This window comes from Octodon degus, unplaced genomic scaffold (genome assembly GCF_000260255.1).
Source record: "Octodon degus isolate 3935 unplaced genomic scaffold, OctDeg1.0 scaffold00042, whole genome shotgun sequence".
NCBI lineage: Eukaryota > Metazoa > Chordata > Mammalia > Rodentia > Octodontidae > Octodon > Octodon degus.
The window spans coordinates 1,636,961-1,653,945 of NW_004524618.1; the positions used below are offsets into that span (position 1 = coordinate 1,636,961).

General features: G+C 45.3%; 1 protein-coding gene across 3 annotated transcripts in view; it reads right to left on the bottom strand.

Annotated features, from left to right (window-relative positions):
- CUNH10orf76 (chromosome unknown C10orf76 homolog) overlaps positions 1 to 16,985 on the bottom strand; it is a 210,232-nt gene that overhangs the window by 138,965 nt on the left and 54,282 nt on the right. For all 3 annotated transcript variants that reach the window (XM_023715517.1, XM_023715518.1, XM_004631461.2), the window contains 5 exons: positions 16,213 to 16,314; positions 9,413 to 9,471; positions 7,406 to 7,471; positions 6,234 to 6,303; positions 4,864 to 4,924 (listed from right to left, as the gene is read on the bottom strand). In XM_023715517.1, the coding sequence (XP_023571285.1) occupies positions 4,864 to 4,924; positions 6,234 to 6,303; positions 7,406 to 7,471; positions 9,413 to 9,471; positions 16,213 to 16,314 (358 nt within the window). The remainder of the gene's footprint in view (positions 1 to 4,863; positions 4,925 to 6,233; positions 6,304 to 7,405; positions 7,472 to 9,412; positions 9,472 to 16,212; positions 16,315 to 16,985) is intronic.

A 16,985-nucleotide genomic window follows, 5' to 3' on the forward strand; every position in this document is an offset into this window, starting at 1 on the left:
TGGAGCTAGAAGTGGTAATTCCAGCCACTCAGGATTTTCAGTTTGAGGCCAGCCTGGGCAACTTAGCAACCACCTATCTCAAAATAATTTCTTTTTTAAAAGGCTGGCAATGTAGCCCAATGGTAAATATGCCTCGTGTGCATGAGGCCCTGGATTCACTCCCCAGCATGGCCAAAATAAAGCATTGTGCAATAACTCCCAATATACTACCTCAGGGAAGGGGGCTCCTTATATGCATAGTGTAGTTTCCCCTCTCAACACAAAATGGTCTGTTTTCTCCTGAAATCGCTCTTCTGCTAACTGCCCACAGGTTTAAGAATCTCTGGCCTAGGCAGAGCCTAAGTTTTCTGTGTAGGAGCAACATAAGAAGTGTTCAAGGCCGGACAGATAGCTCAGCGGATTAAAGTGCCTGCTTAGGCAGAGAACAGGGATCAGCAGGCTGTGCTGGCCCCACCTCCAGGGCACGCTGAGACAGGCAACAGACTGGGCATGGTGACGCGCACCTGTAATCCCAGCACTTGGGAGGCTGAAAACGGGAGGATCACTACAAGTCTTTTCTGTGTAGTGAGACTCTGTAGACCCTGTACTAAATACAAAAAAAAAGGAAACGTTCACTGTCCTGGAGTCCAGTTCTCCCTCCCCACTCTATGGCAGCAGTGGGAATGGTAACAAGAATCAAGGAGAACACCCAGGAGTAGAAATTAATTGAATGGGAGCTCGGCTCCAGAGGGTGTGTGGGCGCCATGTCCGGCAGCGAAGGTGGCAAGAAGCAGCCCCTGAAGCAGCCCAAGAAACAGGCCAAGGAGATGGACGAGGAAGATACAGTGTTCAAACAGAAGCAAAAGGAAGAGCAGAAGAAACTTGGCCACAGGTGAAATTAAGAAATCTGGCAAAAAATAAACTGTTCCTTGTGTGTACGGTGATGGTGAGCCTGGATTCCAGTCCTATTCAGCTACCTGGATGCCCTGCCATAGCATCTCTTGACACCTGTAACTACCGTGAAGTGTGTTCTTGGAGTCTGTTGTACATGTAAGAATAAAACTTTATTTAAAAAAAGAAGGAAAAAAAAATCAAAAAAAAAAAAAGAAAGAAATTAATTGAATGAGGTTTCCTACCTCTTTCTGGGCCCCGCAAGACTTCTTTACCACAAACAGCCCCTCACATGACTTCACCTACAGCATTCATGCACAGATTGGCAACTGTTTCCCTCTGGCCTACATTCTGGCTCTGAGCTGATGTCTTTCCATATTTATTCATATTTCACAGGAGGTTCACAAACTTCTGAAATGGAGAAACTTGTTTTGCGCTCAATTTCTCATTTCACTCAGGGCTGCTGAGAAAAGTTGTACAAGACAAGAAGAGCGGGCAGCATCCTGGCCCCAAACCCGGCTGGAGCAGAAATATTCACCTAGAAAGGACAGGCTCCGCCAGGTAAAACTGGAAGGAACCTGACAGAGGGGGGACAGATTTGGAAATGTCCCCATGGGTATAACAGGAAGGGACTCAGCCGGGAGGATGGGGCCTTGTGCCCGGCCTCTGTAATCTGATGCCTCACTGCCTTCCTCACCCTAGTGGAGTGAGGAAGGCAGTGAGGTGGAGGTGGAGGTAGAGACAGATGCACCCTTGGCCTTTGCAGCAAGTACTGGACTCACAATCTTCTCCCATGGTTCCCCCCGACTGCTCCCCACTGTCCACTCAGTGCCAGGCAACTGTTCCTTCTGTTCCTACCTTTCCTCTAGGCTCCATCCAGCACTTAATCCCACTGTATTTCTCAGCTTCTTACCGGAGCACACGCAAGCCGGTCCCCTACTTAGCATGCTGTTCCCCACTAGGAACTCAGTGCTCTTCCTGGCTCAGGCCAAATGCAAAGACGCTGCCATGCTAGCAGCACGAGTGCTCTGAGGTCAGAGAGAAATGCGTGTGAATCTTGGGTACTCAACTCCCTAGCCATGCAACTATGCCATCAGCCTGCAAGATGGTCCCCACCAATCCTGCTGCTGGCATTCAAATCCTTCATTGGCCTGTTTAATGTTGCTGCACAGAATAGCACAGACTGGCAGCTAATAAAGGATGTGTTTCTCATTCTTCTGGAGACCGAGAGCTCTGACAGCAACGTGGCAGCAACAGTGAGGTCCTTCTATGCATCCCAGGGCGGGAGGTGGGGGGCAAGGACATGAGCACACAGAGGCACACGGGAGGAAGGGGCTGGGGAGCGGGGGGGCGAATGTGCACAAGCGACTGGCTTCACGGCCCCAACTCCTTTCATAACCAGTACTAGTCCACTGCTGGGATAACACCTTCACTAGGCCCCACTCCCTGCCTGGCTCATGAGTGGCCAACACGAGCACAGAAGCAGTGCATCACTTGGAACTAGGTGATAAAAGAAACCATGGTGTTGCCTTGGGCTTTTGCTCTCCTCTTCCAGCTCCCTCCAATTACCTGCCCTCAGAGAAGCCAGCCGCCATTTAAGCAGCTCTGAGGAGAGATTCATCTGGTGAAGAAAAAGGCTGCCAGCAACCAGTGGGTGATGTGGAAGCAGTTCTGTGTCCACGGCAGCCCCAGTCAGCACTCTGACTGGCTCTGCCAGAGACCCTGTGGCAAAACTGTCCATCTTGAGCATCCCTTTGCATTCCCAAGGCACAGAAACTACGAGATGGTGAGCACTTGTTTGAAAGCACTAGGTTAGGGTTTGGTACATAGCAACAGACAACTAATAACTTAGATAGGAACGATAACAACCCTGGAGGTACAGTAAGGAAATCCGGGTTCAAGCCCAGGCAGTGATACTAAATAACAGAACCACCTAGACAATGAACACGATCTCCTGAGCCTCAGTTTCCTTACTTATGAAATGAGAAAATGGTAACTATCATGATCAATGCTACAAAGCAAATAGCATATTCTAAAAGCAGAACATAAAATACGCTACAAATAAAGTGTACAGCACAAACAAATCTGCTTTCTAAGACACTGAGGTTCACAGACTGCATCTAAAGTAAGTAGAAAACTCATCTGCTAAATGTTATAAAAAGCAGCACCATTGGTCTTTGAATTAAGGATCTGACTCCTAAACACTCAAGACAAAAAATGTAAACTGCAGACTACTTAAATTAAGACTAAAATTTACTCCAGACCTATGAAACCAAGACTAGTCTACAAGCAATCTAGAAAGCTGGGGGTCTACCCTACACAGGGAGCTAAATCCCTTACCTCTCCCTAGATCCCAGGATTGGTACCAAAATAAGGTACAACAAGCTTACTGTGCAGCAAGTTGTCATTTGCCCCAAATAATGGTGGTGACAGGGCCAGGGCTATACCTCAGTGGTGCAGCACCTCCCTAGCAAGCGCGAGGTCCAGAGTTCAATCCCAGGTACCAAAAAAGAAAATAGTAAAAAAAAAAAAAAATCAGTGGTGACAATTCTATACCCAGACCCAAATGAGATGCTTTTGAAGAAAATCATAACTATACCAAAAAATATATACATCAGGAAAAGTAAAACTTTCATAACTTAGTACTCAATTTACTGAGACATCATGAGAGTAATACAAGTTACTTTCAGCCTCTGTAATTACAAGAGGTGCTGAAAGCAGTCACCACTCCTTCCCAGACACTTAGCAGTACAGCAAACTGCTGAAGTGTGGACACACTCTTTTGGTTTTTTTTTTCCTGCGGAACCGGGGATTGAACTCAGGCCCTTGCACTTGCCAGGGAAGCGCTTATTCCACTGAGCCATCTCCCCGGCCCTGGACACACTCTTTTGGTGGACTCTGTGCACTTACATGGAATCACACTGATACAGGACAACTCTTCTGGGTTAATAAAGAGAAGGATGTACAAGTAACAAAGGAAAAAAACTTAAGTTTTATAAAGACATGAGTTTCAGTTACCTCTGAGCACCCTCATCACTAAGAACTATGAGGGACAGTGAGGTCACCCCCAGAGGCCTCTGCAGACATGGTGTCTGTCTCACAGGGCATTGGCTAGGCTGTCATGGCAGTGTCCGCTAAGGACAGAGCAGATGCACCTTCTTGACCTCTTCCTATATTTTTAGGGGGTAGCGGGAAGCACTGAAGTTGAACTCAGGGCCTCCCTACTTTTATATTTTGAGAAACAGTCTTGCTAAGTTGCCCAGACTGGGCTTGAACTCACAGTTCTCCAGCCTCAGCCTCCCAGAGTAGAGGGATTACAGACATGCACCACCAGGCCTGGCTGCTTCTTCTCTTCTAATTACCACTACTCTGACACAAAAGCATAGACAACGAAGTTGGAATTGGACATTTTTGGATTCTCAGACTCCTGGGATCCCTGCTTAAAGCACCTAACTCTTCAGTTTGTCTGAAAGTGACAAAGATATATGCAAGAATCCAAACCTTGGTTTGTGCTTTTCTCTCCTCTGAAAAGATGTACAAAATACTCTGTGACACTTCACGTACAGTGAGTTTTTCTTGAAATAACATATACACGGACTACAACTTTTTGGTTTTCTTTTTCTTTCTTCCTTTTTGGTACCAGGATCAAACTCTGGGCCTTGCACTTATGCCTCTGAGCTGTATCACGGGCCCACTATAACTTTTGCTATCACTTGATTTTTTTCCTTTTTTTGAGACAGGGACTCCCTATATAGCCCAGGCTGGCCTTAAACTAGTGGCAATCTTCCTGCCTCAGCCTCCCCAGGGCTGGAGTTACTGGTGTGCACCATCACGTCCAGCAGCCATTTGTTTCTTTTTGGCAGAACTGGGGATTGAACTCAGGCCCTTGCGTTTGCCAGGCAAGCGCTTATTCTACTGAGCTATCTCCCCGGTCCCCTGCCATCTGTTTCTTTACTATGCGTTTGCTTATACGAAATGAACCATGGTACTTACATGTAGAGATCCATTGGAAACTCCTTCATCATATGTGTTACAATAAACTCTACCATCAGGTCTAAGAGGGGAAAAGAGAAAACCCAGATCAGTGATAATGAAATTCATACCTTGCCTCTGAGTTGGGGAACCCTCCTGAGGGCCATGCACTTACACTGGCGCTGAATGGCATCCACCACCCAGCCTGCACCCATACACACCACCATTTATTTTGCATAAGACACTCTTGCAACGATCTTCGCTCCCTGCCACTTGCAAATTAGCCAAAAAAAATCAGTTCATTGTCCTACTGCCAAAGGAATACCCTGAACTGCCAATAAATTCCAGTTTAAGGGATATCTGTACAGACACTACATATATGGCATTCATCATTCATACTTGCCAGAGCAAAATCTTTTTTTTGTATTTAGTACAGGGTCTATAGGGTCTTACTATAACAGCTCAGACTCCTAGTGATCCTCCTGTTTTCAGCCTCCCAAGCACTGGGATCACAGGGGTACACCACCACGCCCAGTCTCAATCACCATCTCAGCAGGCCCCGAGGGTGGGGTTGGCACAGCACACCAGGCCAGGGATCAAACTCCGGTCCCTGCATCTGCCTAAGGAGGTGCTATAATCCACTCAGCTATCTGGCCGGCCCTCAGAGCAAAATCTTATTCCAACACCAGGGCAATGATGGAACAAGAGAAGAAATTATTAATCACAATCTTATCACTAAGACTTAGCTCTAAAGCTCTATCAGTCTCTCTCAGCTCACTATCAACATGTTTAACAAAGTCTGACCAAGAGGATCTGTAGGGCTAATTACAGTCTTAATTACTATGGGATTATACTCTGGTTTCTCTTCAGATCGTATAAATCTTTTGCCTTTTACTATGGGATTAACAGTTACACTAACCCCCTGGACAAAATGCAAAAGTCTGGACAAACGTCCCCAAAATATAACCCTTCCCTATTAGCTCCGTCAGCCCACTCTCCTCCGCTTGATACAGTCAAGAAGCCTTATGCATCTGCACACTGAACTCCAAACCTCCTGACCACTTCACTCGGCAGTCAGGAGCAAGAAAGGAGGTTAGACTGAAATCTTGATCAGGAGTAAAATATACTGCAAATTTCAATTATGTATGAGGTTGAGGTATAAGGAACGGTTTTTTTCCTTTGATAGCACCCTTTACTGGACATTCTATTCGGTGGATTGCTTTACCAAACACAATAATAAACATGTTTTCTCAACCCAGCAAAGAAGCGTAACTAGTAACTTCTCTAAGAAAGAATAATCTTAATCATGAGAACCTATCACTGCCTTGGAAAAACGGTGACATTTACAACATTAACTCACCCAACACTGAAACAAAAACCACACAACTCACCCAACACTGCACAGACTAAAGGCCGGCAGGGAAGGTTCTTGTCTGCTGCCTTCTTCCTGTGTCTCATAGGCTTCGCCACACAAAAAGGAAAAGGAAATTAGCCAACACCTGAATTGAGAGCAATGGCTCATAATCCTGTTCCTCATGCAAATAAAGTCACTGCTACAGACTTTTCTTCCCCTTTTCCTAGTGGCTGAGGTGGAGTGAGACAAGCAAGACTGGCTTCTGGGTTATCAGCATAGGCCAGGGACAAAGACATAACTCACAGCAGGGGAACTGCCTCCAGGGCACTGGAGCTTAGGACACAAGAAAGCTAATGTTACTTTTATCAATACTGGGCAAGGAGCCAGGGAGACAGCTCAGTAGAATAAATGCTTCCTGGCAAGCACAAGGTTCTAAATTCAATCCCTGGTACTGCCCCAAGATAAAAAATAAGGCGTTTTGGGGGTCAGAGAGATAGCTCAGTAGAATAAGCACTTGCCTGGCAAGCACAAGGATCTAAGTTCAATCCCCGGTTCCGCAAAAAAAAAAAAAAAAAAGGGCGGGGGGAGCTGGATATATGTAGCTCAGTAGTAGAACATCCCTGGGTTCAATCCCCAGTTCCCTTAAAAAAAAAAAAAAAAGAGGTGGCTAATAGTGGCAACAATAGCAGCAGCTGCAAAAACAAAAGTAGGGCCAGGGACTTACCTCAGCAGAATAGGCGCTTGCCTGGCAAGCACAAGGGCCTGAGTTCAATCCCTGGTGTGATTTTCAAATCTAAATCTCAAAATGGTATTTTTTTTTTTCACATACTTCCAAGCTTTAAGATATTCCCTGATCTCCCATACTCTGTATGCCCTACCTTTCAGATGAATAAATCAAAGCACCAGCTAGTCTGTTTCAAATGAAAATGATGCTCCACTTTGGAAAAACAAGCCTTAGACCCATCTACTTGTCAACGTCCAGGTCTTTTATACATTCCATTATTGCAATGGCTGTATGGCTTCGGGTCTATCTCTTGAGAATGAAACAGCTCCACCACACATTTAAGAAGTCTGGCAAGGGTCATGCAAGAACTCTTTGGTACAACTTTCTAGCTACATTTTTTTCTAGCAGGATCAAATTCATCCCAACCTTATCAACCCACAAAACACTAAGAAGAAAAAAAAAAAAGCAAAAGTCGTAATACCTACCATTCTATGCAAGTTTACTCGAAAATTCATGTTGTCATCATGCAAAAATGCATTGGCATACTGATCCTAATGAAAATTTAGAGAAAAAGAAAAAAGTGAGAGCTACACTTAAAGTCTGTAACCCAGCACACTTCCTGCAAACTCCTGGACTTTAAGAACCACTTTCAGATGAGCCTCAGCCTCTACGTCAAGCGCTATTCTGCTATAAGATTTTTTTACTTGGAGATAATTTTCCCTTGTATTTTTAGTCAAAAATCTCTAAGAAGGCTGGAGACATAGTTCAGCAGCATAAGTGCCTGCCTTACAAGTGCAAGATGCCAAGTTTAATCCCCAGTGCCAGAAAAAAAAAAAAAATCGAAGAAAAATTTTAAAATAATAAAAATTAAGACCCAGGAATTTGAGGCAAATAATGAGAGGACGTTGTTTTCTGATTCCCTCTTCCTTCCCATCTGCCCAAAAAGTCAGCTCTGATTGTGACAGCTTGAAGGTCCTCCTGGTGGTGTAAGACACATCAGCAGGCGCCACATGAGACTTGCGGTACAAGAAGGTCTGTGCTCTGCAAGGAATGAGTCCAGCACAGTGGGAGAGAACAGCCACACAGGCATCTCGGAGCCAGCAAGATTTTCTATCCCTGGCTTTCCTGACGACTGGTAGAAAAGCAAAGCCTTCTCACCACAGATTAGTAATAAGAGACCGGGCATGGTGGCACACAGCTGTAATCCCAGCACTGGGGAGGCTGAAAACAGGAGGATCACTAAGAGTCTGAGCTGCGCAGTGAGAGCCTGTACCAGATACATCATAAATAAGTAAGCAAGCAAGCAAGCAGCAAGCACCCTGTGGCCCTAGCCCCACACTTGCTCTGAAGCTGTGACATGCTGCACTAGAACCTGTTATGAGTTGTGAAAAACAACTTTGGCAAAGATTTCACTAGAAAGGTTTTTGAAAAGCAAGTCCAGCAGCCCCAGTGCTGCTAATAAGCAGCTCTTCTATAACCACTCTCCCTGGTTGGTAAGAGGAGGTCATCCTCTGAGAGAGAGCATACAAGAGCAGCGGCTGGGAGACTTGGCGTGTGGACCACCTTCGCTTTTTCTCAACAGAGGAAAGAGCATCGGAAGGAATACTAAAAGAGGAGTTAAAGTCTAAGTTTAGCTCTGACATTACTCAAATTCTGCCACACTCGTACGCCACTGTGGCCCGGGTCAGGTTAGCCCAAATGATCCAATCCAAAGTGCCTTCTCAAAACACTGAAGCACTTTCTCTCCCCTTGGCATTTGTTTTCCACCCAACTACAACAACCGCCCTCCCTGAATGTTCTCCCCCATGTCCCCAAGATACCTGAGCGCCTTTCCTTTTCACTAAATGAGCAGCTTCAAAGAGGTACAGTTTTTTTTTTTTATGTATTTAGTACAGGGTCTACAGGGTGTTCAGGGTCTCACTACACAGATCAGACTCATAGTGATCCTACTATTTTCAGCCTCCCAAGTGCTGGGATTATAGGTGCATGCCACCATGCCCAGTTTCAGGTGTTTTTTTTTTTTTTTTTTTTTTTTAAGAGTTTCTATCTCTTGTTTAAAACTCTGAAAAGTGGGGCTGGTGAGATGGCTCAGTGGTCTAAAGCACCTACTTAGAACAAGCTTAGCAAAGCACAGGGACCGCGGTTCAATCCCCCAGCACCACATGCCAGCCAGCCCCGCCCCCTGGGGGGCTGAGCTGGACACACTCATAAATAAAACAAATAAATTTAAAAATAAAATAAAATAAAACTCTGAAAAGTCAGAACCCTCCAGTTCTCCTGTCACAATTCATTCCCAAGCCCTGAGTAAATGCTGATGGAGCCTCTCTCCCAGGGGGCAGGTACTGAGCCAGCAGTGGGAAGGGAGATGTAGCCCTGGGTCAGCGCTTACGTTTCAAGAGGGAGACCGACGAACTTCCTGGCCCCTTTAGGGCCCTGAACACGAAGTGGGGAACGAAGGCCAGGGTTCATGGCAGAGAGCTGCAGAGACTCACCTCTGCAATACACGTGAGGATGACCAGACAGAGCTTGCCGCTGTGAAGCCTGTGTTCGTCTGTAAAGGAAAAATAAAACCTTTTCTGTACATGCTCCCAGCCACATTTCAACAGAGAACAAATAAGCATAGCACTTTCTTCCCCAGCCCAGCACTCACAAATGAAAATCAAACTACTAAAGAAGTAATTCTTCCTTCCCTCCTAGGCAAAAGAATTCCCCCCGATGATTTTTCCCCCCTTAAATATCCTGGTAGTCTAGGGCTGGGGAGACAGCGTGGCAGGCTAAGCATCTGCCTGGCAGGCACAAAGACCTAGGTTGGACCACCAGTAATGCATGCCCTGCAGGCCCTGGAACTCAAGCAAACCATGCCAGCCACCCAAACCGGACATGGTGGCACACACATATAATCCCAGCACTGGGGAGGCTGAGACAGGAGGATCACTATGAGTACGAGCTGTGTAGCAAGATACTATACCAAATAAATATTTAATTTTTTTTTAAAAAGTGGCGAAAACTAAACTCAAACCATTGTAAACAGAAATGAAAATTACTTAAAAAAAAAAAAAAGAGGGCCGAGGAGACAGCTCAGTAGAATAAGCACTTGCCTGGCAAATGCAAGGTCCTGAGTTCAATCCCCAGTACCACAAAAATAAATAAATAAATAAAGCCTGGTAGTCTGTTAAGCACCTTTTGGAGAGCCTCTAACCCCTGTAAGGGCTTTACTGTCTTGAGCCAGGGCTTTAGCCTACAGGTCAGCACCTTTGTTCCCCAGGGCTGGGGCCTGAGCCCAAGCCCTTGCATATCCTAGGCAAGGGCTCCACCACTAAGCTACACCCCTAACCTCAGCCTTTTGCTTCTGAGTAGTCAGATGCCTTTTTTCCCCTCATCCACCAGCTATAAGCACCATCACTGGTATCTATCTACCATAAGATCTAGGAAAGATCCTAACTGTTGATAGCAAAAATGGCAGTAAAATCAGAAATAAACTAGAGACCAGACCCAAGCCCAAGCTTCTCCTTCCGATGTGCTTGTTATTTATGACCTGGAAAGATGGGAACTCATCATGTTTCTTCCTAACCAAATTATTCATTCAACAAATATTTACTTCATACCTACCATGTGGCAAAAAAAAAAAAAAAAAAAAAAAAAAAAGCTTACTTTTTGGAAGTGTTTTCAATATTATTAGAGCAAAAAAAAAAAAAAAAAAAAACTGACAAGGACAGGGCATAAGAGGAGATGGGTCTCACAAATACATTCATCTCTCCTTAAACAGACAATACAAAGGGAGAGAAAGCCAAGAAAAAGTTGCTTCTGTGGTTTCTCCTAAAAACACAATGTGATCCTGGGGGCTGGGTGTCAGGGCTCACACTGAGATGTTCCTCCAAAGCCTCACGTGGCACGAGCAGGATTTGTCAGAGGTGGCCAGATCTAGGTTGCATGAGGCTGGGATAATGGAGTGACAGTGGAAGTAAGGTACCCCCATTCTGGGTGTAAGTGCTGCCCACCCTTCGGGCAGGGATAGAGGAGGGCTGCCACCACAGTATGCTGCTGCCACCGCTGCTGCATTTCTGCTGCCTCCTGCCTGCTCTGCGAGGCCCCTCTGCCACACCAACTTGCCTCAGAGCCAGCCAATTATGGACTGAAACTTCCGCAAACTATGATCTTATAAATAAACCTTTCCTCCTTTAGGCACTGGGTATTTTGTCTCAGCAATAAGAAACATAACTGAGATACCAGGGCATGGTGCAACAGACCAGAGGCCAAGACAGGAAAACAGATGGTGCAATGAAGTCACCCAAGGGTCATTTTCTCCCCATTTTTAAAATTAACTCTTCATCATACCGAACCTTGCCCTTTGCCAAATTTAGGCTACCTAGTGGGGAAAAAAAAAAAACCTAACCAAGCCTGCCTTTGGAGGCCCTGAAACCACCCATATTGAATCAGTTTTTATTTTCTTGGCAATGTTGAAGATTTGATGCGGGGCCTTACACATGCTAGGCCAGTGCTCTACTGCTGAGCTATATCCCCAGGTCCCCATACAGAATTAATTAGCCCACAACTTCAGCTTCTATTCTACAGACTGTGAAGTAACCACGACAAAGAGGCTTATATAATCATGAAAGCTAAAAATGAGTTCCAAGAGCCTCAGTTCACTATATTATATCAAGTAAAGCTAAAAGTTCATTTTCTGGGTCACGTCTATATAATTTCTCTCTCCCACAGTTGTTGCAAGAAGCAATAGCCTCAGGGAACTCTGGCACACAGAGCCTTGTTATCACTGTCTGCCGGATCTCACCGGCCACATCTCAGAGGCTCGCCTACCTCACGGCTCCCAGTGGGCTGCTCTATGTTGAAAATCCATGCTGGGAGTACCTGGATCTATAGCATCCCTGTGAAAAACTTGATTTTTTGTTTGTTTTTTGTTTTTCTATTTAGTACAGGGTCTACAGGGTCTCACTACATAGATTGAACTTTTAGTGATCCACCTGTGTTCAGCCTCCCAAGAGCTGGGATTACAGGCATGTGCCACCACATCCAGTCTCAATCACTGTCTCAGTGCGGGCCAGCATAACACGCCCCGGGGATCAAACCCAGCAGCTGTGTCTGCCTAAGCAGGTGCTTTCATCCCTCGAGCTATTTGAACAGCCCAGAAAACTTGTTCTTGAAGGAGCACACTCACATGACAGAGGAGACAAGATGACTCTCAGGCTGCAGGGCCGAGCTCGCCCACAGTGAACGCAGTGTTCTGAGTCTCACATGGCTTAGCCGTGCTCACCTGGCACCCGCGGCCTGGCAACTCTTCACTCCCGTGTCTGTATTTCAGCTCTTCTACCTCTGTCCGCCCATGTTTCTTCCTCACTTTGAAAGGCAGGGTACTTGGTCTTCCCTCCAATACCTTCAAACCAAAAAACTAGCCCTCACCTAACAAATAAAAGCTGCTAAAGGCACATTAAATGTCTATAGGAAGACTAATCTTCCTGCCATGGCCCCTGGCTTAATGACTCACAAGGCATTTCTCTCTCCTTACAGCTTCTACGGTGAAATTGGTTTTCTGATATCTAAAAGTCTAATGTTTGTCTACAGACTATAATTTAATAACTCAAAATTCATCAACTCAACAGTTGGTTCCTAAAATAAGATTTAAAGATTCTTATAGGAAACAGAGCTGGGAAATAGCTCAACAGCCTAAGCACCTGCCTTGCAAGCTCAAGGTCCCAAGTTGGAACACTGGTACCGCAAAAAAACAAAAAGAAAGAAAGAAAAAAACTGGGCACGGTAGTACACACCTATAAACCTAGCATGTAGGAAGCTGAAGCAGGAAGATAGCAAGTTTGAGGCTAGCCTGAGCTATACAACAAAATCCTATCTCAAAAAATCAAAAAGATTCTTATAAAGCACTTTTTTTTTCCTTCCACAAGCTGGGCTTAAACCCAGGGCCTTTGCCAAGCTGCTCCTTAGCATTTTGGGGGCAGTTAGGTTGAGGGAGGTGGGACAGGGCCTCAGTAAGTCACTAACTGGGCTTAGCTGGGATCAAGTTTCCAACCCTTCGGCCTCAGTCTTCCACACTGCTAGGATTTCTGGTGCGTATCACCACACCTGGCTAGGAAGCCTAAAGGAAAGAGCGCTGTACGTGCCAGTGCACTAACAGTGATTTACTTTGAAAACCTGAGTAGAAAGGACTTCTACTTTCTAAGCTAACTATTGCTGATTGTTTTAATGTTTAACAAGTAATATTTCGACTGCTTGTGTAATTAGAAAATAAAATCCTGGGGGCCAGGGAGATGGTTCAGTAGAACAAGCGCTTCCCTGGCAAGCACAAGGGCCTGAATTCAATCCCCAGTTCTGCAACAAAAAAAAAAAAAAAGAAAGAAAGAAAATCCTTCTAAATGGGAGAAGCCCACTGGGTCATCCTTTAGGAACCAATAAAATGCTACTGAAAATGTCCACAGAGGCCAAGCGCAGTGAGGAAGAGCAAAGACAACTGCAGTGCAAGGCCACAGAACAGCTCAGTGAAAACTGGGCTCCCAATCATTTTTTTAAAGGGCTGGGATGTGGCTTAGTGCTACAGTGCTCACCTAGCATGCAGAAAGCCCTGGTTTCAATTTCCAATACCTTAAAAAAAAGCTCCCTAAAATGCCCAGTATGCTGATCCCCAGTACAGGGGGCGGGAGGAGTCAGCCTGCATGGTTCTTTGGACTCATACATGAAGTGTAATCAAAACCTGCAATGAATGTTCACAGTTTTAAATGTACTGCAGTAAAAGACACGTTACCATTAACCTCCCTCAAGATATTTGCCCTGGCTTGGAGCACCCTTATCCCACTATCATCCTTGCCACTTTATGAAGCAGTCATGGAAATCCTTTTTCATGTATGCCTTCAGTTTTGCTGTCAGGGCTGCCTAAATTGATTGCAAATGTTTACCTTTTGCTAGTTTATATCCAGATGTCCCCCAAGAGCTCCACACACTCATAGACAGGGGCCTCAGAGGGGGCTAGATTACGGGGCTTAGAGCTGGCTTGCTGTTAGGAGGGTCTGGTCCAAAGTGGCACACTGGATTAAGAGCTAAAAGGGTGCATCTCCCCCATCAGCTCACCCTACCTGCGCAGCTTCCTCTCTACCCACCTGAATTGTGCCATCCTGCCTTGAGACCAGCTGACTAAAACATGGGGTAAAATAATCCTCTCTCCTTTGATCTGCAGGTTTTAGGTATTGTGTCTCAGTGACAAGACAGTAACTAAGACACCCTTCATGACCATTTGAACTTTGGAGAAGAATCAGAAGACTGTAGGGTAAGGGCTGGCCAGATAGCTCAGTGGACTAACGCAGCTGCCCAGGCAGAGCGCAGCGCAGCAGCTGGAGAACCAGCATGCTATGTTGGCCCCGCCCCTGGGGCACACTGACACAACAATTGGGTGCGGTGGCATGCTTGGCAGGCTGCAAACAGAAGAATCGCTATGAATCCAATCTAGGTAGTGAGACCCTGCAGACCCTGTACCAAACACATTTAAAAAAAAAGTGCCAGGTGCCAGACCCAGTGCACAAGGCGGAAGAGGACCCACCATGATGTTTTCCTAAGGCTGCCCTTTCCCTGGATGCCACTTGGCAGTAGCATTCACCAAATTTTTATCACACCTCACAAAGACAAACAGGACTTCAAACCAGGTGTGGTGGCACGTGTCTATAATCCCAGCATTTGGAAGGCAGAGGCAGGAGGATACTGTGAGCTTAAAGCCCGCCTGAACCACATGGTGACTGCCTCAAAAAAAAAAAAAGGAAGGAAAGGAACGGAAAAGGAAAGGGAAAGGCAAAGGTTAAAGGAAAAGGAAAGGGAAAGGAGACCTCCAAGAACTACTTCAGAGAATGACAAGACGCTGGCATCGTGGCTCACATCTGTAGGAGGCTAAGGGGCCAGCATGGGCTACATAGTTCAAGCCAGGCTAAACTATACGGTAAGATGCTAACCCAAAAAACAAAATTAAAAAAAGAAAACAAGGAGCAAAAAAGATGGTAAGTGTGTTGGGAAGGCGGGAAGACTTTGCGGGGATGAATGGCAATGTGTCTTTAACTCTAACAAAAAATGTCATTCAAATGCTCACTGTATATTTTGATCACATCTTGTATATTGGATTTTTTCACTTCTTTGAAACAATTTGACAAGGCCAGGTGTAGCTATACACAGCTGTGATCCCAGCACTTCGGACGCTGAGACAGCAGGACAGCTGCAGCCCAGGCCAGTCTGGGCTACACAGTGAGTTCTAGGCCAGCCTAGCCTATGCAGCAAGACCTTACCGCAAAACAACAACATGCGGAGCAAAACACTAGATCAGGGCTGAAGAAGTAGTTCAGTGGAGCGAATCCCAAGTCTGAACCTAGCCTGAGCAACTTCGTGACATAGCTAGACCACATTTCAGCCAGGCGTGGTAGCCACATCTAGGATTTTTTTTTTTTTTTTTTTTTTTTTGCTCCGCATGCCTTCAGGGCAGGTTTGGCTGGCTGGAGTTGTGGGGATCGAACCACAGCAACCTGAGCCTGACTGCTTTGTTGAAGCAGCCACTTAATGAACTGAGCTAAGGGGCGGGCCCCAGGTAGCCACATCTATAATCCTAACATTTGAGAGACTAAGGCAGGAGGATTGCCATCAGTTTGAGGCCAGCCTGGGCTACACATCAAGTTGAAGGCTAGCCTAAACTACATAATGAGACACTGTCTCAAAAAAAAAAAAAAAAAAAAAAAAAAAAATTAAAAACTGGCTATGGAGTTAGCTCAACATGAAGGCCCTCAGTTCAATCCCCATTAACACAAAATTAAATTAAAATAAATTAATTTTTCCCATAGCCAGTCCTCCCCTCCTTCCTCTCTGTACTTCCAGGATGAGTTCTAACACTTCTACTTGAAGCACCAAAGAGCAGAGTCTGAGTCTCACCTTTCCTACTGTACCCTGCACAAGTCTTCTAATTCTCACCACATGAGTTCCCCAAAGTGTGCTAACCCCCACTTCCCACACAGAAGAGTCCGCATCTATCCACCAAGATTTGCTAAGCTTGCTAGCACTTGCAAAGACCAATTTTTTTTTCCTGTTCTATTTCTGAACACTCCCCTCCAGCTTGAGGTTTTCCTAACACTACTTAATCACCATCTAGCAGTGAGAAATCACTGTTTTCCAGGAGTCAGGACCATGACCTTGCATAGGAAGCCCCAAGAGTTCATCCTGTGAAAGCCTCCAATGTTAGCACTTGTCTCTATTCTAGCTGTCCGCCATATGTCCTACTTTCTGTGCCCCAATTAATACACCTTACCTTTGGTATCTTGCATGACAATTGAGCTATACTTTAAGAAAGTAATCAGTAGGTTACTGGTCTGTACATCTGCATCCAGTGGGAGTTCCACAGAACTTATAACTGGAATAGAAAAGATAAAATGTGCTTAGCCCATAACATATTTCCATATAATACTCCTACCCACATAGCCAATTTGCCAGCAGGCCAGAAAATGACTAAATAAGTTTTTCCCACAACAGAGGGAGGACCAGGAACTTACCATAAAACCTGTATCTACTCTTCCTAAGCATCTAGAGTCCTTCCTACTTCCCTCCCAGACTACCGCCAACAACCTTTTCTTCCATCCAGAGTCAGTCTCTAGGAACAGTGTTTACTACCCAAAGTCCTAGGAAGGGTATGTTGACACCACTTCCAAGTTGACACCACTTCCAACCCCAAGTAACCCCGAAAGGGTTCAGGGCTCTTCTTTAAGACTCTGTGGTTCCTACCTTAAAAAAAAAAAAAAAAAATCTTATTGAATATAAATGAACTGGGGCCAGGGAGATGGCTCCGTGGAATAAGTGCTTCCCTGTCAAGTGCAAGGGCCTGAGTTCAATCCCCAGTTCCGCCAAAAAAAAAAAAAGGCAGCCTGAATATAAATGAACTTTGCTGAGTCTTTTGCTTAAAATATATCATAACTCCTTCCTAATAAGGAAAATTCTTCCTCAAATTTGAGAACAAGAATTCAGATTAGAAGTGCCAAAGATACAAATTATACTTTGTTTCACCATGCTGGGTCTTAAACCCAGGGC